General features: G+C 41.3%; 1 protein-coding gene across 2 annotated transcripts in view; it reads left to right on the forward strand.

Moving 5' to 3' along the window:
- Nucleotides 1-24,068, forward strand: part of LOC126475109 (alanine aminotransferase 1-like) — a 66,960-nt gene that overhangs the window by 16,256 nt on the left and 26,636 nt on the right. For both annotated transcript variants that reach the window (XM_050102692.1, XM_050102693.1), the window contains exons 2-6: nucleotides 10,799-10,888; nucleotides 11,001-11,109; nucleotides 11,219-11,349; nucleotides 12,941-13,054; nucleotides 13,176-13,305. In XM_050102692.1, coding sequence (XP_049958649.1) covers nucleotides 10,799-10,888; nucleotides 11,001-11,109; nucleotides 11,219-11,349; nucleotides 12,941-13,054; nucleotides 13,176-13,305 — 574 coding nt within the window. The remainder of the gene's footprint in view (nucleotides 1-10,798; nucleotides 10,889-11,000; nucleotides 11,110-11,218; nucleotides 11,350-12,940; nucleotides 13,055-13,175; nucleotides 13,306-24,068) is intronic.

The following is a 24,068-nucleotide window of genomic DNA, read 5'->3' on the forward strand; positions in this document are numbered from 1 at the left end:
CTGACAACTGAGCCACCTGCCCACTTAGTCATGCCCAGTCACACTCCTTATCACAGCTGTTCTTTATACTGTGGAGAATTAGCTTATGCTGGCTGTTCTTAAAGTATGAGGGGAACCAATTGTGAGCTGCTAGTCTTATTCAATAATGGTCCAACTTCTGCAATAATATTTTATGATCAGAACTATCAAACACCCTAGTTAAATCAAAGAAGACACCTAGTGTTAGAAGCTTTTTATTTAACACGTCCATTGTGTTGCAGAGAAAAGAGAATGAAGCTTTTTCAGTTGTCAAACCACTTATACAAACAAACTATACATTTCAGCAAATTATGTGAACTGTAATGACTAATTACCCTTATGTATAAATAAGTTTGATGGTGTAGAAATAGGTCTAAAATTGTCAACATTATCATTTTCTCCTTTTTTATAAAATGGTTTAACTCCTGAGTACTTTACTCTTCCAGTAAATCGACCATTCCTATGGGGAAATCTATGAATATGGCTAAGTACTGGGCCAACATACACAGCGCCATACCCTAGTATTATGCCAGGTGGCCCATCATATCCATGAGAGTTCTTCGTCTTCAGCAATTTAATTATTGAGTCAAACTCTCCCTTGTCAGTAACAAAGAAGTTTATTTCAAATGGCAGTCATCAAAAGCTGTTTTCTAAGAGTGTCATATGATTCCGTGAAAAAAAAAAGTTTTTATTTAATTCACCTGTTAAACTCAGAAAGTTATTGTTAAATACTGCACATATATTTCACTTACCAGCAACAGTAATATTTTTACAGTATATTGACTTTAAACGCTCAACCTTGTGCTGTTCGTCACACACTTCTAAACAGTTTGTAATTACATATAAAATGTGATCATGCACAAATCCCTTTTAATGTTAAAATTTGTGTATCATGATCTGAAAGCCCAATTATGCTTTTACTAATGGAATGTTGCTCTATTAATGAAGAATGAACAAAAATGTTGTCTATAGAAGTGCTACTGTTCCCCTACACTTTGGTTGGAAAGTACAAATTATGCATTAGAAGATAGTAATTTAAAACCTCTTCCAACATTCCTTTTCTTGCACATCTACTTATAAATTAATGTTAAAGTCATCAAATACAACTAATTTTTGGTGCATTTGCCTGTGTCACCATCTGCATTTTTGTATTTTCTCCTTTTGTCAATTGCATTCAATACTTTATAATAGAAGGAAACATTCCACGTGGGAAAAATTATACATAAAAACAAAGATGAGGTGACTTACCGAACAAAAGCGCTGGCAGGTCGATAGACACACAAACAAGCACAAACATACACACAAAATTCAAGCTTTCGCAACAAATTGTTGCCTCATCAGGAAAGAGGGAAGGAGAGGGGAAGACGAAAGGATGTGTGTCGATAGACACACAAACAAGCACAAACATACACACAAAATTCAAGCTTTCGCAACAAATTGTTGCCTCATCAGGAAAGAGGGAAGGAGAGGGGAAGACGAAAGGATGTGGGTTTTAAGGGAGAGGGTAAGGAGTCATTCCAATCCCGGGAGCGGAAAGACTTACCTTAGGGGGAAAAAAGGACAGGTATACACTCGCACACACGCACATATCCATCCACACATACAGACACAAGCAGACATATTTAAAGACAAAGAGTTTGGGCAGAGATGTCAGTCGAGGCAGAAGTGTAGAGGCAAAGAAGTTGTTGAAAGACAGGTGAGGTATGAGTGGCGGCAACTTGAAATTAGCGGAGATTGAGGCCTGGCGGATGACGAGAAGAGAGGATATACTGAAGGGCAAGTTCCCATCTCCGGAGTTCGGATAGGTTGGTGTTGGTGGGAAGTATCCAGATAACCCGGACGGTGTAACACTGTGCCAAGATGTGCTGGCTGTGCACCAAGGCATGTTTAGCCACAGGGTGATCCTCATTACCAACAAACACTGTCTGCCTGTGTCCATTCATGCGAATGGACAGTTTGTTGCTGGTCATTCCCACATAGAATGCATCACAGTGTAGGCAGGTCAGTTGGTAAATCACGTGGGTGCTTTCACACGTGGCTCTGCCTTTGATCGTGTACACCTTCCGGGTTACAGGACTGGAGTAGGTGGTGGTGGGAGGGTGCATGGGACAGGTTTTGCATCGGGGGCGGTTACAAGGATAGGAGCCAGAGGGTAGGGAAGGTGGTTTGGGGATTTCATAGGGATGAACTAACAGGTTACGAAGGTTAGGTGGACGGCGGAAAGACACTCTTGGCGGAGTGGGGAGGATTTCATGAAGGATGGATCTCATTTCAGGGCAGGATTTGAGGAAGTCGTATCCCTGCTGGAGAGCCACATTCAGAGTCTGGTCCAGTCCCGGAAAGTATCCTGTCACAAGTGGGGCACTTTTGTGGTTCTTCTGTGGGGGATTCTGGGTTTGAGGGGACGAGGAAGTGGCTCTGGTTATTTGCTTCTGTACCAGGTCAGGAGGGTAGTTGCGGGATGCGAAAGCTGTTTTCAGGTTGTTGGTGTAATGATTCAGGGATTCCGGACTGGAGCAGATTCGTTTGCCACGAAGACTTAGGCTGTAGGGAAGGGACCGTTTGATGTGGAATGGGTGGCAGCTGTCATAATGGAGGTACTGCTGCTTGTTGGTGGGTTTGATGTGGACGGACGTGTGAAGTTGGCCATTGGACAGGTGGAGGTCAACGTCAAGGAAATTGGCATGGGATTTGGAGTAGGACCAGGTGAATCTGATGGAACCAAAGGAGTTGAGGTTGGAGAGGAAATTCTGGAGCTCTTCTTCACTGTGAGTCCAGATCATGAAGATGTCATCAATAAATCTGTACCAAACTTTAGGTTGGCAGACTTGGGTAACCAAGAAGGCTTCCTCTAAGCGACCCATGAATAGGTTGGCGTACGAGGGGGCCATCCTGGTACCCATGGCTGTTCCCTTTAATTGTTGGTATGTCTGGCCTTCAAAAGTGAAGAAGTTGTGGGTCAGGATGAAGCTGGCTAAGGTAATGAGGAAAGAGGTTTTAGGTAGGGTGGCAGGTGATCGGCGTGAAAGGAAATGCTCCATCGCAGCGAGGCCCTGGACGTGCGGAATATTTGTGTATAAGGACGTGGCATCAATGGTTACAAGGATGGTTTCCGGGGGTAACAGATTGGGTAAGGATTCCAGGCGTTCAAGGAAGTGGTTGGTGTCCTTGATGAAGGATGGGAGACTGCATGTAATGGGTTGAAGGTGTTGATCTACGTAGGCAGAGATACGTTCTGTGGGGGCTTGGTAACCAGCTACAATGGGGCGGCCGGGATGATTGGGTTTGTGGATTTTAGGAAGAAGCTAGAAGGTAGGGGTGCGGGGTGTCGGTGAGGTCAGGAGGTTGATGGAGTCAGGTGAAAGGTTTTGCAGGGGGCCTAAGGTTCTGAGGATTCCTTGAAGCTCTGCCTGGACATCGGGAATGGGGTTACCTTGGCAAACTTTGTATGTGGTGTTGTCTGAAAGCTGACGCAGTCCCTCAGCCACATACTCCCGACGATCAAGTACCACGGTCGTGGAACCCTTGTCCGCCGGAAGAATGACGATGGATCGGTCAGCCTTCAGATCACGGATAGCCTGGGCTTCAGCAGTGGTGATGTTGGGTGTAGGATTAAGGTTTTTTAAGAAGGATTGAGATGCAAGGCTGGAGGTCAGAAATTCCTGGAAGGTTTGGAGAGGGTGATTTTGAGGAAGAGGAGGTGGGTCCAGCTGTGACGGAGGACGGAACTGTTCCAGGCAGGGTTCAATTTGGATGGTGTCTTGAGGAGTCGGATCATTAGGAGTAGGATTAGGATCATTTTTCTTCTGCTGGAAGTATCACTTTGCCACTGGACTCACAGTGAAGAAGAGCTCCAGAATTTCCTCTCCAACCTCAACTCCTTTGGTTCCATCAGATTCACCTGGTCCTACTCCAAATCCCATGCCACTTTCCTTGACGTTGACCTCCACCTGTCCAATGGCCAACTTCAAACGTCCGTCCACATCAAACCCACCAACAAGCAGCAGTACCTCCATTATGACAGCTGCCACCCATTCCACATCAAACGGTCCCTTCCCTACAGCCTAAGTCTTCGTGGCAAACGAATCTGCTCCAGTCCGGAATCCCTGAATCATTACACCAACAACCTGAAAACAGCTTTCGCATCCCGCAACTACCCTCCTGACCTGGTACAGAAGCAAATAACCAGAGCCACTTCCTCGTCCCCTCAAACCCAGAATCCCCCACAGAAGAACCACAAAAGTGCCCCACTTGTGACAGGATACTTTCCGGGACTGGACCAGACTCTGAATGTGGCTCTCCAGCAGGGATACGACTTCCTCAAATCCTGCCCTGAAATGAGATCCATCCTTCATGAAATCCTCCCCACTCCGCCAAGAGTGTCTTTCCGCCGTCCACCTAACCTTCGTAACCTGTTAGTTCATCCCTATGAAATCCCCAAACCACCTTCCCTACCCTCTGGCTCCTATCCTTGTAACCGCCCCCGATGCAAAACCTGTCCCATGCACCCTCCCACCACCACCTACTCCAGTCCTGTAACCCGGAAGGTGTACACGATCAAAGGCAGAGCCACGTGTGAAAGCACCCACGTGATTTACCAACTGACCTGCCTACACTGTGATGCATTCTATGTGGGAATGACCAGCAACAAACTGTCCATTCGCATGAATGGACACAGGCAGACAGTGTTTGTTGGTAATGAGGATCACCCTGTGGCTAAACATGCCTTGGTGCACAGCCAGCACATCTTGGCACAGTGTTACACCGTCCGGGTTATCTGGATACTTCCCACCAACACCAACCTATCCGAACTCCGGAGATGGGAACTTGCCCTTCAGTATATCCTCTCTTCTCGTCATCCGCCAGGCCTCAATCTCCGCTAATTTCAAGTTGCCGCCACTCATACCTCACCTGTCTTTCAACAACTTCTTTGCCTCTACACTTCTGCCTCGACTGACATCTCTGCCCAAACTCTTTGTCTTTAAATATGTCTGCTTGTGTCTGTATGTGTGGATGGATATGTGCGTGTGTGCGAGTGTATACCTGTCCTTTTTTCCCCCTAAGGTAAGTCTTTCCGCTCCCGGGATTGGAATGACTCCTTACCCTCTCCCTTAAAACCCACATCCTTTCGTCTTCCCCTCTCCTTCCCTCTTTCCTGATGAGGCAACAATTTGTTGCGAAAGCTTGAATTTTGTGTGTATGTTTGTGCTTGTTTGTGTGTCTATCGACCTGCCAGCGCTTTTGTTTGGTAAGTCACCTCATCTTTGCATTCAATACTTTGCTTGTTATGAAAAGATTTCTGCTGGGCCTTCTTTTTCTTTTGCTATTTGATCCTTCACTGCCTTCACTATTTCATCTCTCAAAGCTACCCAGTCATCTTGAACTGTCTTCTTTATTCCTGTTTCTGTTAATTGAAGCCTAACACTCCATTTGAAGCCCTCAACAACTGCTAGTTCTTTTAACTTATCGAAGTCCAAACTCCTTAATTTCTCTCTTTTCTGCAATTCCTCAGTTTTAATCCACATTTCATAACCAATATATTATGGTCAGAGTCTAGTTCTGTCCTTGTAAATGTTATGCACTTCAAAATCTGGTTTTGAGATCTCTGTCTTAAAAATCTGTAGTATATTTGAAACCTTCCTGTCTCTCCAGGTATCTTTCAATATGTAGCCTCCTTTCATGATTTTAAACCCATTACTACTACTTATTAAATTACGTTATTAGCAAAATTCTACCATGTGTCTTCCTCTCTCATGACTTTCCCCCAGTCAATGTTCTCATATTATTTTTCTTTCATGTCCTGTTCATATGGTCATACTCCAGTCCATCATAATTAAATTCTCATGTCCATTAAATATCTGAAGAATTTCTGTTACCTCATTACACATTCTTTCAATCTCTTCATCTACAGAATTGGTTGGCATAACTTGTACTGTTGTGGTAACTAATGGCTCCATGTGATATGACAATGCATTCACTGTGTTGTTCATGGAAGCTTACCCCAATTCCTATTTTACTATTTATTATTAGACATGCTCCTATATCCCTGTATTCTTGGACCAGAAGTTCTGCTTTTCTTGTCATCACACTTCTCTAACTTCCAGTATACCAAACTTCAACCTATCCATACAATATATGTGTATGAAGAACTTATTTCCCACTTGACAACAGTTTCATATAAGTACTAGAACAACAAAGGGTTCCAAGCAATTCAAAAATGCCCCCATCATTCAAGATAGCCCTTGGACAAATGCACACAATTATAGGTCTACATCCCTGTCATCAGTTGTTGCAGGATTATAGAACTCATTGAATGCTAGCATATTATGATGTCCTGGGAGAATGAAAATCTCTCTGTAGGAAATAATATGGTTTTCATATTCAGATTCTTTGTGAAATTCAGCTTTCTCTATTTCCTTTATTTGTGAATTGACCACTTAGGATCACCAATTCTATTTCTTCTTTGTCTGAAGTGCCCTCTTTCTCCAGTGCTCCTTCATATGGCTGCTGTGATGTTGCTTTTGTTCATCCATCCAGGTGCTTCCAGTCTTCTTAGTTCTTTCGACTTGAAATCCTTCCGAATTTCGAATCATAGTCCAAAATGTATCCCTATTTAAATTCTGAACTTCTTGAATGTCGAACCTTTCCAGATATTTACGAGCTTCCTTAACCCAACTTGAAACCACACTGCCATTCAGTTGCCTGAGACTGTCTCAGTCATGTGTGTGAGTTGCATATATATATATATATATATATATATATATATATATATACACACACACACACACACACACACACACACACACACACACACACACACACACACACACACACACACACAATAGAGGGAAACATTCCACATGGGAAAAATATATCTAAAAACAAAGATGATGTGACTTACCGAACGAAAGTGCTGGCAGGTCGAAGGACACACAAACAAACACAAACATACACACAAAATTCAAGCTTTCGCAACAAACTGTGGATTCATCAGGAAAGAGGCAAGGAGAGGGAAAGACGAAAGGATGTGGGTTTTAAGGGGGAGGGTAAGGAGTCATTCCAATCCCGGGAATGGAAAGACTTACCTTAGGGGGAAAAAAGGACAGGTATACAATCGCACGCACGCGCGCGCACGCACGCGCACACACACACACACACACACACACACACACACACACACACACACACACACACACACACACACACACAAAAATCCATCCGCACATACACGGATGGACATGTGCACGTGCGGGTGATTGTATACCCGTCCTTCCCTCCCCCCAAGGTAAGTGACTCCACTCCCGGGACCGGAACGACTCCTCACCCTCCCCCCCAAAACCCACATCCTCTTGCCCCCCCCCCCTGCCCCCCCCCCCCCCCTGACGAAGCAACCGCCTGCCGCGAAAGCCCGAATTTCGCGTGTATGTTTGTGTGTCTATCGACCCGCCAACACCACCGCTCGGCAAGCCACACCATCTCTGCTTTTAGATATATTTTTCCCACGTGGAATGTTTCCCACTATTTTATATATATATATATATATATATATATATATATATATATATATATATATATATATAAAAAAACAAAGATGATGCGACTCACCGAACGAAAGCACCGGCAGGTCGACAGACACACAAACAAACACAAAATTCAAGCCCTCGCAACAAACCACCACCCCACCAGGAAAGAGGGAAGGAGAGGGAAAGACGAAAGGATGTGGGCCTCAAGGGAGAGGGCAAGGAGCCACTCCAATCCCGGGAGCGGAAAGACCCACCTCGGGGGAAAAAAGGATGGGCATACACCCGCACACACACACACATCCATCCACACATATACAGACACAAGCAGACATATTTAAAGACAAAGAGTTTGGGCAGAGATGTCAGTCGAGGCGGAAGTGCAGAGGCAAAGATGTTGTTGAATGACAGGTGAGGTATGAGTGGCGGCAACTTGAAATTAGCGGAGATTGAGGCCTGGTGGGTAATGGGAAGAGAGGATATATTGAAGAGCAAGTTCCCATCTCCGGAGTTCGGATAGGTTGGTGTTGGTGGGAAGTATCCAGATAACCCGGATGGTGTAACACTGTGCCAAGATGTGCTGGCCGTGCACCAAGGCATGTTTCGCCACAGGGTGATCCTCATTACCAACAAACACTGTCTGCCTGTGTCCACTCATGCGAATGGACAGTTTGTTGCTGGTCATTCCCACATAGAATGCATCAAAGTGTAGGCAGGTCAGTTGGTAAATCATGTGGGTGCTTTCATACGTGGCTCTGCCTTTGATCGTGTACACATTCTGGGTTACAGGACTGGAGTAGGTGGTGGTGGTGGGAGGGTGCATGGGACAGGTTTTACACCGGGGGCGGTTACAAGAATAGGAGCCAGAGGGTAGGGAAGGTGGTTTGGGGATTTCATAGGGATGAACTAACAGGTTACGAAGGTTAGGTGGATGGCGGAAAGACACTCTTGGTGGAGTGGGGAGGATTTCATGAAGGATGGATCTCATTTCAGGGCAGGATTTGAGGAAGTCGTATCCCTGCTGGAGAGCCACATTCAGAGTCTGATCCACTCCTGGAAAGTATCCTATCACAAGTGGGGCACTTTTGGGGTGGTTCTGTGGGGGATTCTGGGTTTGAGGGGATGAGGAAGTGGCTCTGGTTATTTGCTTCTGTACCAGGTCGGGAGGGTAGTTGTGGGATGCGAAAGCTGTTGTCAGGTTGTTGGTGTAATGTTTCAGGGATTCCGGACTGGAGCAGATTCGTTTGCCACGAAGACCTAGGCTGTAGGGAAGGGACCGTTTGATGTGGAATGGGTGGCAGCTGTCATAATGGAGGTACTGTTGCTTGTTGGTGGGTTTGATGTGGACGGAGGAGTGAAGCTGGCCATTGGACAGGTGGAGGTCAATGTCAAGGAAAGTGGCGTGGGTTTTGGAGTAGGACCAGGTGAATCTGATGGAACCAAAGGAGTTGAGGTTGGAGAGGAAATTCTGGAGTTCTTCTTCACTGTGAGTCCAGATCATGAAGATGTCATCAATAAATCTGTACCAAACTTTGGGTTGGCAGGCCTGGGTAACCAAGAAGGCTTCCTCTAAGCGACCCATGAATAGGTTGATAATAGGTACCAGGATGGCCCCCTCATACCTTGGGGGGAGGGAAGGACGGGTATACACTCGCGCGCACGCGCACATGACCATCCGTGTATGTGCGGATGGATGTGTGTGTGTGTGTGTGTGTGTGTGTGTGTGTGTGTGTGTGTGTGTGTGTGCGTGTGTGTGTGTGTGTGTGTGTGTGTGTGTGTGTGCACGTGGGTGCGCGCGCGCAATTGTATACCTGTCCTTTTTTCCCCCTAAGGTAAGTCTTTCCGCTCCCGGGATTGGAATGACTCCTTACCCTCTCCCTTAAAACCCACATCCTTTCGTCTTTCCCTCTCCTTCCCTCTTTCCTGATGAAGCAACAGTTTGTTGCGAAAGCTTGAATTTTGTGTGTATGTTTGTGTTTGTTTGTGTGTCTATCGACCTGCCAGCGCTTTCGTTCGGTAAGTCACATCATCTTTGTTTTTAGATATATTTTTCCCACGTGGAATGTTTCCCTCTATATATATATAATATGCGGATGGATATGTGTGTGGTGTGAGTGTATACCTGTCCTTTTTTTCCCCTAAGAGGATTGGAATGACTCCTTACCCTCTCCCTTAAAACCCACATCCTTTCGTCTTTCCCTCTCCTTCCCTCTTGTGTGTGTGTGTGTGTGTGTGTGTGTGTGTGTGTGTGTGTGTGTGTGTGTGTGTGCAACTTCCCTTCTCATGATGATATTGTTACAGTCCATCCTGGATTTTCCATTGTTTGAAGTGGATATATACTACCTAAGTTAAATAATTTTGAAAGACAACTTGCCAACAAACATTATAAAAACACTATAATACCATAAAAACTGTAAGAAGTTGGTAACAATCTACGAAAATGAGCTGTGTCTCCTGAACTTACAGTAGGACGTATGTATTGATTACAGCTATGAGTTTTGTCAAAAGATAAAAATTTGTTAGCTTTGTAATACTTAACTCAGAATTAACATCCTACTATCATTTATATTTATACGTTTAACAGCTCTGAAGATTGTCAACAGTGTGTGAAACCAATAATCTTGAGATAATAAACAGTGACTGACAGACTATCATTTCTAAAAATTTCTTTTTTTTAAAGACCCATTTCCATTTTTAATTATGCATTGGCTCATACTACCATGGTATGAGATTATTTTTAGTGTCTGTAGTAAACAAATTTCAGTGTGGCTCCAATTAACAAGTGTCTTTTACTTCTTGAAACAGCATAAGTGTAACTGTAAGTGGAGACCTGACCTCTGTTTTGCAGATGACAATCTGAGAGCAGCACAGTTTTTAAAATTACTTGTTTTGCGAATTACAACTCTTTGGCTAGAGAATTAAGTGTGCTGCAGTGTGAGTGGCTCACCTTTCATTTATTTAGTGTTATAGGGGCCACATGACAAAAGACTGAAAGCTAAACAGTTTACTTTGTGTGTGTGTGTGTGTGTGTGTGTGTGTGTGTGTGTGTGTGTGTGTGTGTGTGTGTGTGTGCCTGCGGAGGGGGGGGGGGGGGGGGGTTACAGGTGGAATGAGCCACTCAAGCTTACACGCACACGACGCACCCCCACCCCCACCCCTCCCCTCTCTTTTGTTCGAGTCTTGTCAGTACTATACATATTGTAATTCAAAAACCATTGTTGTTTTTAACTGACTTGTTACTGTTTGGTTGTTTTGTGCAGGGTGTCAAGAAACCATTTACAGAAGTTATTAAAGCAAACATTGGTGACTGCCATAGCTTGGGGCAAGTGCCTATCACATTTGTTAGACAGGTAACTTTAGTAAATACAATTAAAAATTTTGCAATGAATTTTACTTCCAAATGAAATTCATATATTATAAATATATATTAATATTGTCTTTTTATTGGAGTATCTATTTTAGGTGCTTGCTATGGTTTCATATCCAGTGTTATTGGACGATCCCAGGTTTCCCTACGATGTAAAATATCGAGTCAAAGAGATCCTGGCTAGCTGTCCAGGTGGCAGTGTGGGTTTGTGTGACTGACTTTAATACTAAATTACTTACTTCAATCACTCTAACCTATTTAAGTTCACTGCAACATTAGTATTTTTCAAAAGTGCTTCATAAAATTTTTCTAGGGTCTTATCCTGAATCTGCTGGAACTGAAGTGATCCGTAGACATGTAGCAGAATTTATAGAAAGGAGAGATGGTGCCCCAAGCTCTTGGGAGGATATTGTCATGACATGTGGCGCGACTACAGGCATAAAGGTAGCAAAACTCTAATTGTGATGTCATTAAATTATTAGTACATTCAGCACTGCCATCCCTCCCCTTCGACTGCATAGGTGAACTGGTAATTTTCCAGCAAAGTGACGGAACCATCACTCAGTGGTAAAGCATCTTAGAGGCACACATCTAGCAGCATTTTAAACCCCATAATTTATAAATTATGAAATATGCTTGCTTATACACATGTTCACATCAGTATTGGTGTATTAGCACTGCCAAAACATGAAAACACCACCCCCCCTCCCCGCCGCCCCCCACCACCCAGAAAAGGTGTACATTTGCTCCCAAAGATTTAAAGCAGATTGAAAAAAATTCATACTGTGAGACAAGAATGATTACATGGAATTTATAGATAATTTACTTCCAAATGGTAATTTGAAAACATTGTGGTACACAAAGTCAAACATTGCAGTTTGCTTTCTTTTCTTGTACACAGTCTCTTTCCTTCCTTTCAAACACAGGAAGGTCCACGTTGGAATATCAACAATTATGGAAAGGACAAATTGCTACTCAGTTTAAAGATGAAACATTGAGTAACAGACAGGTACAGCAAAAAGGCTGGTACACATTAAGCTCTCAGACAATGCTTTCATCAGGAAAGAGAAGCACACATATATTTGCACAAGAAAGAACACCTACAAACGTGAGTGCTATTTCTTGCTGCTCAGGCAGTCATCTGTTTATGAGGTGTGCTTGCTTATGTGAATGCATGTGTGTTTCATATTTCCAGTAAAGGGTTTAGCCGAAAGCTTAACATATAACAATCTTTTCATTGTGCCTGTCTGCAATTCAACATGTCCTCCTACCCTCCTTCATCAGAACAAACTTCACAGTAGCATGTGGTTTTTACTTTGTTGGCAGTGGGTAGCACCTTTTCTATAAAACAGAGAACAAAATTTCTATGTAGGCTAATGGTTAGTGATGGTTCCAGGGGTATAATGTCTCTTCTTGCAGCTACCAAGTCCAAGCTCTTATTTTTTATAAATTCCACTTGAGATATATTTTGCTTGGTGACTTCCTTCTGCAAAATAAAACAATTAACAGTAGACTGAGAAAATGTGAAAGAAAATTTTTTTCACTTCATTGTTTTGCTTGAATAAAAGAAGGGGGGGGGGGGGGGAAGGGGGAATTCAGGTTCCTTGTTTTGAAGCTTTTTGGTAGCATGTTTCTGTCCTCCATGACAATTCTGAAAGTTAATGTCTGACGTTCATACGACATGTTCAGTGAAGAGATACTTGTAAATAGACTGCTGCTGCATCTAGTGAACAAAATGTGAACTACTACAGCTATCCTACAGGCAGCAGTCATGTAGCAAACGCATTTCAGTGGACGGAAAAGATGTGCCCATATGGGATAAAGGCGCTGTCCACATGGCCGATACATGTGTGCTCGTATAGTGTATGGGTATAGTGCTGAATGTGTTAAGGAATGTGATAACACACACATGGCTGTACACTCCATGCCCACACACACCACTCAACAACCCCTTCCTTGCCCATACACATATTTGTTAATTAACAATAACTGAAAAGTGAAAAATATTTTCTTATCAATGATATTGATGTTTCAGATGGTGCTGTACTTGCTGATAGGAGAAATGAATGGGAAAAAGGCTGGTGTCATGACTCCAATTCCTCAGTATCCTATATACTCTGCTACTCTTTCAGAATTTAACATGGTGCAGGTCAGTGAATTTATTATGGTCTTGCTCTTCTTTAATCTTTCTGTACGAGTGTTTTGTGTTCAGTAATTTGCACATGAATGAGCTGTGGAATTCATTCCTTTTGCAATATTTTGTTTTTTAGATACCATATTATCTAGAGGAAGAAAGTTGCTGGGGCTTGGATCTAGCTGAGCTGCAACGTGCCATAGATGAAGCTAGAAAAGTATGTAACCCTCGTGCTATAGTGATTATAAATCCAGGAAATCCAACAGGTAATGGTAAAGCAGAAACATTTACTTACTGATTTATTTTATGCTTTCACTTGTTTACCCTGGCCAGATTAGGGCCTCCAAGGTTTCTTAGATCTCAGCAGACACTCTACATCTACAGTTTGAACATACTTATTTTTCAGTGATAAATCATTTATATTATAGTAACCATTCAAACAATGGAAAATCCAGGATGAAACATAACAATAATAGAGAAGGAAAGTTGCTACTCACCATATAGCGGAGATGCTGAGTCACAATAGGCACAACAAAAAGATTCACACAATTATAGCTTTCGGTCATTGAGGCCTTTGTCAGCAATACACACACGTACACACACGCGCACACACACACACACTCATGCAGACGCAACTTGCAAACATGTCTGCAGTCTCAGTCTCAGTGTGGTTTCAGTTATCTGAGACTGCAGACAAGTGTGCAAGTTGCATTTGCATGTGTGTGTGTGTGTGTGTGTGTGTGTGTGTGTGTGTGTGTGTGTGTGTGTGTGTGTGTGTGTGTGTGTGTGTGTGCGCGCGTGTGTCTACTTGTGCCTAATGGTCGAAAGCTATGATTGTGTGAATCTTTTTTTGTGCCTATCGTGACTCAGCATCTCTGCTATATGATGAGTAGCAACTTTCCTTCTCTAATACAGTAACCATTCATTCACTCACTCATTCATTCATTCATAGTAGTCAATAGATCTCATCAAGAAGGAGAACATTAAGGATGTGGAATGAGTGAAAGTATACATTAACATGAGACAAAGACATCATACAAATTATATCTGTGTCCTGTGTTAACAATAAATTATCACTAAAATTTTCAAGAAAATGTCAGCAGCAGGTGTAATTTTCTTTATTTTTTCTTTATTTTAAACCATTACTGCTTTGGGTCCAACCCAAGGCCATTATCTATTGGTATAAATCAGGCGCAGGGTGTCTTGGAGGCCAAAACCTATTGTGGTTTAAAGTAAAAAGAAAAGTGCAACAAGTGCTGACATTTTCTTCAAAATCGTTACCACAGTTGTGGAATCATCACAGATATGTTCTTCATGCTGGACAAGAAATTTATCACTAAAATGATTAATTTTATTCATGCTTATGCCTTATAAATTTAATTGAGTAAATTAGTAAGGAAGGTGGTAATTTAAGAAATGCTGGTGCTTTCTCAGTTTCCCTAGCTGCTCCTGGCAGCTTAAAATTTACAACTTTTTTGGAATGGTATGTTTTGGAGAAAGTATTTTTTACATCTATAGTTAATACTGACTACTATTTATAGTACATCATTCATTTTTCATACAATATTTTTAATAAACATTGCTTTTTGTCATGTGCCCAAAAAACAGTTCCAGTCCCAGAATCTAGATACTCAAATAATTTGTTGAGTTACTAACAAGGTTTACTTTAAATTTTTCTTTCAAATTGATAGTATTCCCAATTTCTTGCTTTCTGTTATATGGGAGCTAGTTAAATATCCTACATAACAACATTCTGAACACTAGACAAGGAAGTACAATCTACATGATAATTATTTTTGTGTCTCATACTGTGAATGGTCATATCACAAACTGTTGAAACTGATATTTATCATCGGCAACAAAAACCATTAAGGAGTAAATGTATTGGGAGGTGTGTATAAGAATTCCAAGATTCTTAAAAAGGCTTCTGCAACTTGTTACAGTTTTATATTTTACACAATATTCTTACTGATATCTTCTGCTGAAGAAACATTTTGTCTACTTTAGGTATACTTCCCTTGTAATAATACAAGTAAAACTTGAGATACAACATGAAACTGCCTTACAAATGTTGCATTAGAACATCACACATATTTTCTCTGCATCCAGCATTAAGTGTAGTTTATACTGACTTCAAACAATGAAGAGAGGAAGTAAAGTAAACAGAAAAATAGGAGAAAAGGGAAAAATATTCATGAACTTATAATTTGCAAAGACTCTGGTTACTGGTAGAATACTGAGATGATAGATTATGATGTGTAAAAGTGACTGTTGTCTGGAATTGAAATCACAGTTGATTTAGTGTAATGTGATCCTGCTACAATTTGTAACAGGCAATGGTGACCCCTGTTAAAAACATGCTGTTACTGATTGCAGCTGACTCTGGCAGTGGAAACTTTCCTCAAATTGATGTACCCACAGTACACCCTGGAGATATTGGCACATTACTAAACCAGTGTCCGCACAACTTTGGAGGCAGTGTCTCATATGCCATATGCTGAGCATTGATACTGGGTACCCTGCTCTTCATGCTCTAGACTGTCTTGCTGATGGCCAGCTGCAAAGTGTAAAGCAGCTTCAACTGTTCACAGCCATTAAATATATTCAAAATTCAGTTTTCTAATTGCACATTCTGCCAAAATAAATAAAATGCTGTACATTTTTTTTATTTTTTATTAATTAATTAATTAATTTATTTATTTTTTCACTTACGATGTATTGGCTGTTGGCTTTTCTCTCACCACTGTGACTGACATTTATTTTTCTGATGCTTTGCTGGCATGAGTGGCTGGAATTGTCAAAGATTCATTCTCGATTGCAGATGGTTGCCACTTGAGATGAAAGCAAACAGCCAATATGATTTCTTGTCAAGAGTCTTCTCAAAAGCTCACAGAAGGCTGATGTTTCCAGTTTCCATTTCTGCTCCAGATTCTGCTTAATTTTTTACATGGAAATAGTAATTTCTGGGTTTCTTGAAAACTAATTTGTTCAGATTTGTCATTATTGGCATTACTTTATTTAGTCTCAGCGTAAAATGTTACTCTTGACCACAGAACTGAACTTAACAACTATCCTGCTACTACTTCATTCATTAAGTGTCATCCTTTTGATACAGGACCCTGTCAAGATTGGTTACATATGTTTTCAAAGATTGTACATAATGTTATGAATCTTACTCTTCAAATGATTTATTTACAATCTTTATTTTTGTGTATTATTGCAATAAGTTCAAACATACATCAAAGAAACTGAAATAATTATTTGGAATGAAACTTCCAGGCAGATTTGAAGCATATGCCAGGGCTGGACTTGAACCTGTGACCTTTGCCTTTCACAGACAAGTTCTATATCGACTGAGCTATCAAAGCATGACTCACGACCAGTACCTTCAATAACTTACCAGGAAAATGTAAAGGTTCCAGATGTAAGTCCTGATCCGACAAACAGTTCTAATCTGCCAATTAATTTTAAATCGATGCACACTCCACTTCAGAGTGAAAATTCATACTGGAAATTATTCAGAACATTATAACTTTATATTGTGATCATAAAAATTTTATCAGCTGGTTCATTACTTCAAAAAAGAAACTATTATCATTTAACTGAACTCCACATATGAAAATGACAAAACATTAAGCCATCCCCATACTATTTACCGAATCATAGTCGACTGCTCTTTTTTGTAGTCTGGCTGACTCCAAAATTAGGCATTAGACATTCATGAGTAGCCAGTTGTCGAGGGCAAATCTACACCCATGGTACATGTCCTCATAACTAAAGTTCTGACAGTAAGCCTACAGTGCATGGCCAGTCTATTCTCCCAGACTGTTCTATAATTCACTTCTTTCCACAATATTCTACCAATAATGAAGAAGTTTTAACATGCCAACACTTTTGTATGACACAGGTAATTCATTCCACTCTATTTCTGTGCAGATTAACAAGTTTGCGAATTATTTGTGCAAGAAAAAAAAAGGATTTGCAATCTTTTCTCTAGAAAACAGCAACAAACAACCATGAGACAAAAACTGCCATTCCCATTGTTTAAATGACTGCCACATGACAAAAAAGTAACATGTACATTGTTACTGACCAGCCTGTTCCACATAAATGGAAGACAAATTTCAGTTTCCTGATGTCAAACAGTGTGTAACTGTCAATGAAGCAAGTTAAAAGAAATTTTTTAAAAGAGATTACAGAGAAACAAAAGAAATGTGTTGACATTAAAATGAAAGTTAGGATTATTTGAATGATTTGAGAAGGGGAAAACTACTGCAAAGCTAAGTGCTGATTGCAAACTGTTTGGGACATTAAAAAGGATAAGTAGAAAATATAAAATTTTATCAGGAAATGGACCACCTCCACAAAAAAGCATGAAGAGAGCTACATTTGATGACTTTGCAATGCTTTAGCCAAAAATGAGAAGGTGGTGTCATTGTTTCAAGTGCAATAAGTGTCAAAAAAGCTATATTTTTGCATGAAGCTCTAGGGTTAGAGGGAAAATTTAGTGCCTCATCTGGGTAGCTAACCAGATTCAAACAACATTATGGGAATGGTGAACTTACTGTGCAAGGAGAGTGGCTTACGTCAAATGTTAAGACAGCTGATCCCTTCCAAGCAGAGTTCCAGAAATGTGTGGAAGAAGAGAATTTCACACCAAACCAAATTTATAATGCAGAGAAAAGTGGTTTGTATAGGAAATGGCTACCAACCAGAACGCCTGCTTTTAAGAGCAAATTTGAAGCTCCTGGCTATAAGTCATCCAAAGAACACATCAAAATTTTGTGACAGCTAATCCTCCTGGGAAGCACAAAGTGAAACTACTAGTGAGTGGAAAATAACAATAATAATACTAAAAAAATGAGCATTCAAGGATATCACAGCTAAGGATCTCCCTGTGCATTACTACAACTAAAAAGTTGCCTGAAAGGATAGTGAAATTTTCAAAACTGATTCCACACTCTTCTGTACCACAAATTCAGTGATTTCTAGGAGAGAATGGCTTTCCACAGAATGCTATTCTATTGCTTGTTACTGCTCCTTCACATCCTGATGAGCGGATTCTTGGATCTGATTATGATCTGTCATAACTAAGTTTTTACCACCTAATTGGCTCCCATTATATAGCCAACAGACCAGTAAACACATCAGTATCCCATACATGGAATTTCTGATGCACGGCTGGAAGTGAAGCTGGATGAAAATTCTTTCAGATATAGAAGAAAGTGATTTTCAAGGTTTTAGTTACGAAGAAATAACGTCTGCACAAGTAATTAATCTGGCAACAGATTTAAATAGTTTTGAAGATGTCAATAGAGGAAACTTGAATGAATGGCTGATGACTGATGCATGCGAAAACGGCTTCCAATACACAAGTAATGCCAAAATTGTTACTGCTGCTTCATAACAAAACAAAGAAGAGGAAATTGAATGTAAAGATAGGGATGAGGACACTGACCTTGTCAGTCATTGAACAGCATTGCAGTATGTTGATACTCTTCTAGATTATACAGGCCAGAGGAGTTTTCGGTACAATGACATTATTGCTCCAAGAATAATCTGAAATTTCATGTAAAAAAAATTCAACTCCTCTCAGAAGCACACTTACATTACCATCCACTTTAAGAAATAAACAGGCTTCAGCACCTATGCACAAAACTGAGATACAATTTCAAACAGGGGATGTATGTTTGAATATATCTTTATTATTCATGTTTTTCGATTATTTGTGTGTCTTCTCACGCACATTCCCCTGAATAATTGGGAGTTTACTGTATTACACCTGTACTTGTTCTGAGCACATTTACACTACAATTACAGCTACTCATCATGAGGCTCCCATTGCCGACTTTTTACTGTGCGATTCCCATTTAATTGTATACACTACTGGCCATTAAAATTGCTACACCAAGAAGAAATGCAGATGATAAACAGGTATTCATTGGACAAATATATTATACTAGAACTGACATGTGATTACATTTTCACGCAATTTGGGTGCATAGCTCCTGAGAAATCAGTAAGCAGAACAACCACCTCTGGCCGTAATAACGGCCTTGATATGCCTGGGCAATGAGTCAAGCAGAGCTTGGATGGTGTGTACAGGTACAGCTGCCCATGCAGCTTCAACACGATACCACAGTTCATCAAGAGTAGTGACTGGCGTATTGTGACGAGCCAGTTGCTCAGCCACCATTGACCAGACGTTTTCAATTGGTGAGAGATCTGGAGAATGTGCTGGCCAGGGCAGCAGTCGAACATTTTCTGTATCCAGAAAGGCCCGTACAGGACCTGCAACATGCAGTCATGCATTATCCTGCTGAAATGTAGGGTTTCGCAGGGACTGAATGAAGGGTAGAGCCACGGGTCATAACACATCTGAAATGTAACATCCACTGTTCAAAGTGCCATCAATGCGAACAAGAGGTGACCGAGACATGTAACCAATGGCACACCATACCATCACAGCGAATGAAACGCCAGTACGGCGATGACAAATACACGCTTTCAATGTGCGTTCACCGCGATGTTGCCAAACACGGATGTGACCATCATGATGCTGTAAACAGAACTTGGATTCATCCGAAAAAATGACGTTTTGCCATTCGTGCACCCAGGTTTGTCGTTGAGTTCACCATCGCAGGTGCTCCTGTCTGTGATGCAGCACCAAGGGTAACCGCAGCCATGGTCTCCGAGCTGATAGTCCTGGCTGCTGCAAATGTCGTCGAACTATTCGAGCAGATGGTTGTTGTCTTGCAAACGTCCCCATCTGTTGACTCAGGGATCGAGACGTGGCTGCACGATCTGTTATAGCCATGCGAATAAGATGCCTGTCATCTTGACTGCTAGTGATACGAGGCCATTGGGATCCAGCACGGCATTCCATATTACCCTCTTGAACCCACCGATTCCATATTCTGCCAACAGTCACTGGATCTTGACCAACGTGAGCAGCAATGTCACAATACGATAAACCGCAATTGCGATAGGCTACAATCCGACCTTTATCAAAGTCGGAAACATGATGGTACGCATTTCTCCTCCTTACAAGAGGCATCACAACAACGTTTCTCCAGGCAACGCCTGTCAACTGCTGTTTGTGTATGAGAAATCGGTTGGAAACTTTCCTCATGTCAGCATGTTGTAAGTGTCGCCACCGGTGCCAACCTTGTGTGAATGCTCTGAAAAGCTAATCATTTGCGTATCACAGCGTCTTCTTCCTGTCAGTTAAATTTTGCATCAGTAGCACATCATCTTCATGGTGTAGCAATTTTAATGGCCAGTAGTGTAATAACTATCCCAATACAAAATTTAACCTGAGCTTCTAAATTCTCACTTTGCTCGCATACATTCATCTCCTACCCCCATGATGGCTCCAACATGACTCTTTATAATCTTTCAATAAAATACTTCACTTTTGCATACGATTGCAGAAGCATGGTCCATCAGGATCTGCTCTGCAAGCATGGTCTGGCACGAGTGACTCAGTCCTTCATGCTAAACAATCTCCAGGCATCAATCTCTCCCTTCGAGCCATGAGGGCCACTCCATCAGCGATGCCAATTCACTGTAGCAAAGCAGCATAAGGGTGGATTTGATCCTTCAAGTAAAGGATTGATATCTGTACCCTTAAAAATGAATAGATCAACACTCCTGTGTGATGAAAAATAAACCACAATCTCTCAGAGACAGTCATTTTTCCATCCTGGATTTTCCATTGTTTGACTTCATCTGAATATAGTAGTTTTAAGAGTCTCTAAAAAGAAAACCTCTTTGTCGCATAATAATCCAAGAAATGGTCAAAATTATGGTGGAAGCTTAGTGCATCTACCTCATATTTGTTCTGTTATCCTTCAATAAATTCAGTAGTCTTTGTTTTCCACATTATGTATGAGCAAGCACATTTATAACTCAACCAACTCATATCTTGGAGGACTGTAATGGATACAATCCGTCTGAAAGATAATGAAATTTATTTATTTATTTATTGATATCTAAATTTTAAAGTCCAACCTAATGCATTCATCTCTCATCTCTATAGCAAACTTATATTTCAGTGAATCCAAAGATGTCACACTGCATTAACAACAGCATTATTACTGAATACCTATTGTGGAAACACGAGAGCAATCCTTTAGACAAATGGCATAGGCATTTGTTTTCTTTACTACTACAACAGGGTTCACAGAAACATCGTATTCAACATGGAGGTTGACAGTTATGGCCATCTCTCATTGCTGGATGTCAGTGTGCAGAAGACTGATGGCATTCTGAGACATGAAGAAGGCGGAAGACTCACTCACAGGGGCCTGTTCTCTTCCAACATGTGGATGCTACTATGCAGGACACTGAGACTCAGTTTTCATGACACTAGTGCACAAAATGTGGACTATGCGACAGTTTAATATCTACTGAGGCTAAACTCTTTATAAAGACATTTACTTCAAGAGTTACAGGATGTCATACTGAGTGATTATAAAGAAACTGACAGTGTTCAGAGTGCTGTAGTGCAGGCTGAATACATCACAAGGTGCTGAAACATCGTACATATGAGGTGCAGCAATAAAGTAATGAGACTGATTTTCTTTGCAAGATCTGGCAACCCTGCAGGCTTGCGTAAGCACAATATCTTTGACCTTGGTCTATAAGCTGCTTCTAGTTCAAGTGGCGCATCAATGCAACTGCTCAGTCGTGAGTTGTGCTGTAATAAGTTAACACGTGTTTGTGTCTCTCATCACAGAAATGGAACCACATAATATTGCACAACGGTATGCCATTTCTTTTTGTGTTTAATTGGGTGAAACATGACGACAACTTACGGTAAGCTTCAGAAGGCGTTTGGAGGGGAGGTTATGTCAAGAGCCCAAGTTTTTCGTTGGCATAAAATGTTTAGTGAAGGCAGAATGAATACTGAAGATGAAGACCGCAGTGGATGACTATCAACCTCTCGGACAAATGTCAACTTGACCAGGGTGCGTGAACTCTTACGATCTGATTGAAGATTATCCGTGAAAGTGATTGCAGAACTAACATCAATCAAGAAGCGGTTCATCTAATAATAACTGAAGATCTTGGTATGAGAAAGATATGTGAAAAAAATGGTCCCCAAAAGTCTCACACCACAACAGCGAGAAAGACGGAAAACTGTGGCGCCCAATCTGTTAGAGCAAACAGAAATCAATCCAGAATTGTTGAGCTGTGTTACCACTGGTGATGAAAGTTGGTTTTTTTCAGTATGATCCAGAGACAAAACGCAATCAGAAGGAAACTACTTTGAAGTAGACAACACTAAACTTGACTATAACAGTAAGCAACATTTTTTTTTCACATCAGTCTCATTACTTTATTGTCACACCTCATATGTCCATTAAGCAGTGCACTTCCAGATCATGCTGAAAAAATTATAGTTTCACTTTCTACCCCCAGGTGAAAATATGGCACTGTAAGCAGTCAGAATGTGGTGTAGGTGCAGGAAAAGGGGAAGAATGACCAAACAGTTGATAATGTTAGTTCCGGCAGGTTTATTAGGATATATGTGTTCAATATGGTCTTCCAACAGGATAGTCGACAGTTGCTTGCGATATGTCTGTGCAATCAGAGCGATACATCGTCGTATGTTCTCCTTCAGGTCAGGAAGAGTCTAGACACAGCCCTGGTAGACATGATCTTTCAGATATCCCCACAACCAGAAGTCACACTGATTAAGGTTGGGGATCTGAAAGGCTACACATCTTGAAATTGTCTAGAGATAATATAGTCATTACTGAATGTTTCTCAAAGCAAATCTTTCACCTAGCAAGTGACATGTTGTGTCACCCTATTTTGCATCAAAATAGTGGTGTGGACACAGTTACGTTCTTGCAAAGCTCAAACCACATGTTACGTAAGGAGTCCTTACAACATGAAAATGTCGTTGTAGAGCTAACAGGTCTACAGGATGTCGCCTCCTCAAAGAAAATTGGACCAAGAATGAAGGAGCTCGTGAAACATCACCACACAAAAACATAAGCTGTGTGGAGTGGATGTTCCTGCACAACATGCATTGGAGTAGAATCCCACATGCAATAGTTCTGCACACTCGAGGCATTGTGCAGAGTAAAATGTACCTCGTCCATACAAAGAATGTTTCCCAGCCACATCATCCATTTCCATGCACACAAAAAAAGAAGGGAAAACTCATGGCATTGTAGCCTTGGAGCTTCATTTGGTGCACATTCTGAATCTTGTAGGTATAGCATAGTAAAATACACTACAACATCTTTTGAACTGTTGACCAGGTGAGAAACAATTCCTATGACACAACTCGAGTACTAGCTGGAGAATCTGAGGCATACGCTGCACGATGGGTACAACCACGGCAACTTTATGAACAACTGCCTTGGGAATGAGCCGCCTCCTTCTACCTTGAACACCACCCGATTCATCTGTTTCTTCAAATTCCTTGATCATATTCTTTAACACATTTATTGACACTGGGCTTCTTCACAGCTGTTTCTGTCAGTGATACTCCGGTAATGCACTGCTGCTGCTGCTGCTGCTGCCATTCTGATGAAACAACTTTACCAGCAGACAGCACTGCACAGTCTTTCTTCTCAACAGCCCTTGTGTTTTGTATTGAAAACTTCAAGCTTCTTAACTTTTTACACCAGCATTCACTTTGCAAAGGGAATCAAAATGAGTCATCTACCAAAAAACAGCATATTGATGTTAAAACAGGAAGCATTTCACATTTTGACTGCTTTCAACACCCTACTGTCATCTGGTGGCAGAACATGGAACTATTATTTTTTTCAGCATATTCCATGAGAGCTCTGATTAATGAACATATCTACAGTGTTTCAAGCTTTCAACATCCTGTGATGTGTATGGTGCACACTGCAGCTGTCAGTTAAGTTATAACCACTTTGTAGCTGAAGCCACCTAAATGCAGTGGCAGCAAACAGAGAATGGGAGAATACTTTCCTACTGAATATGGGTTTAGCCTCTACAATAATTGGCTAATGTTTAACTTAGGGCATTTTATGAGTAA

The sequence above is a fragment of the Schistocerca serialis genome, chromosome 4, assembly GCF_023864345.2.
Source record: "Schistocerca serialis cubense isolate TAMUIC-IGC-003099 chromosome 4, iqSchSeri2.2, whole genome shotgun sequence".
NCBI classification, from domain to species: domain Eukaryota; kingdom Metazoa; phylum Arthropoda; class Insecta; order Orthoptera; family Acrididae; genus Schistocerca; species Schistocerca serialis.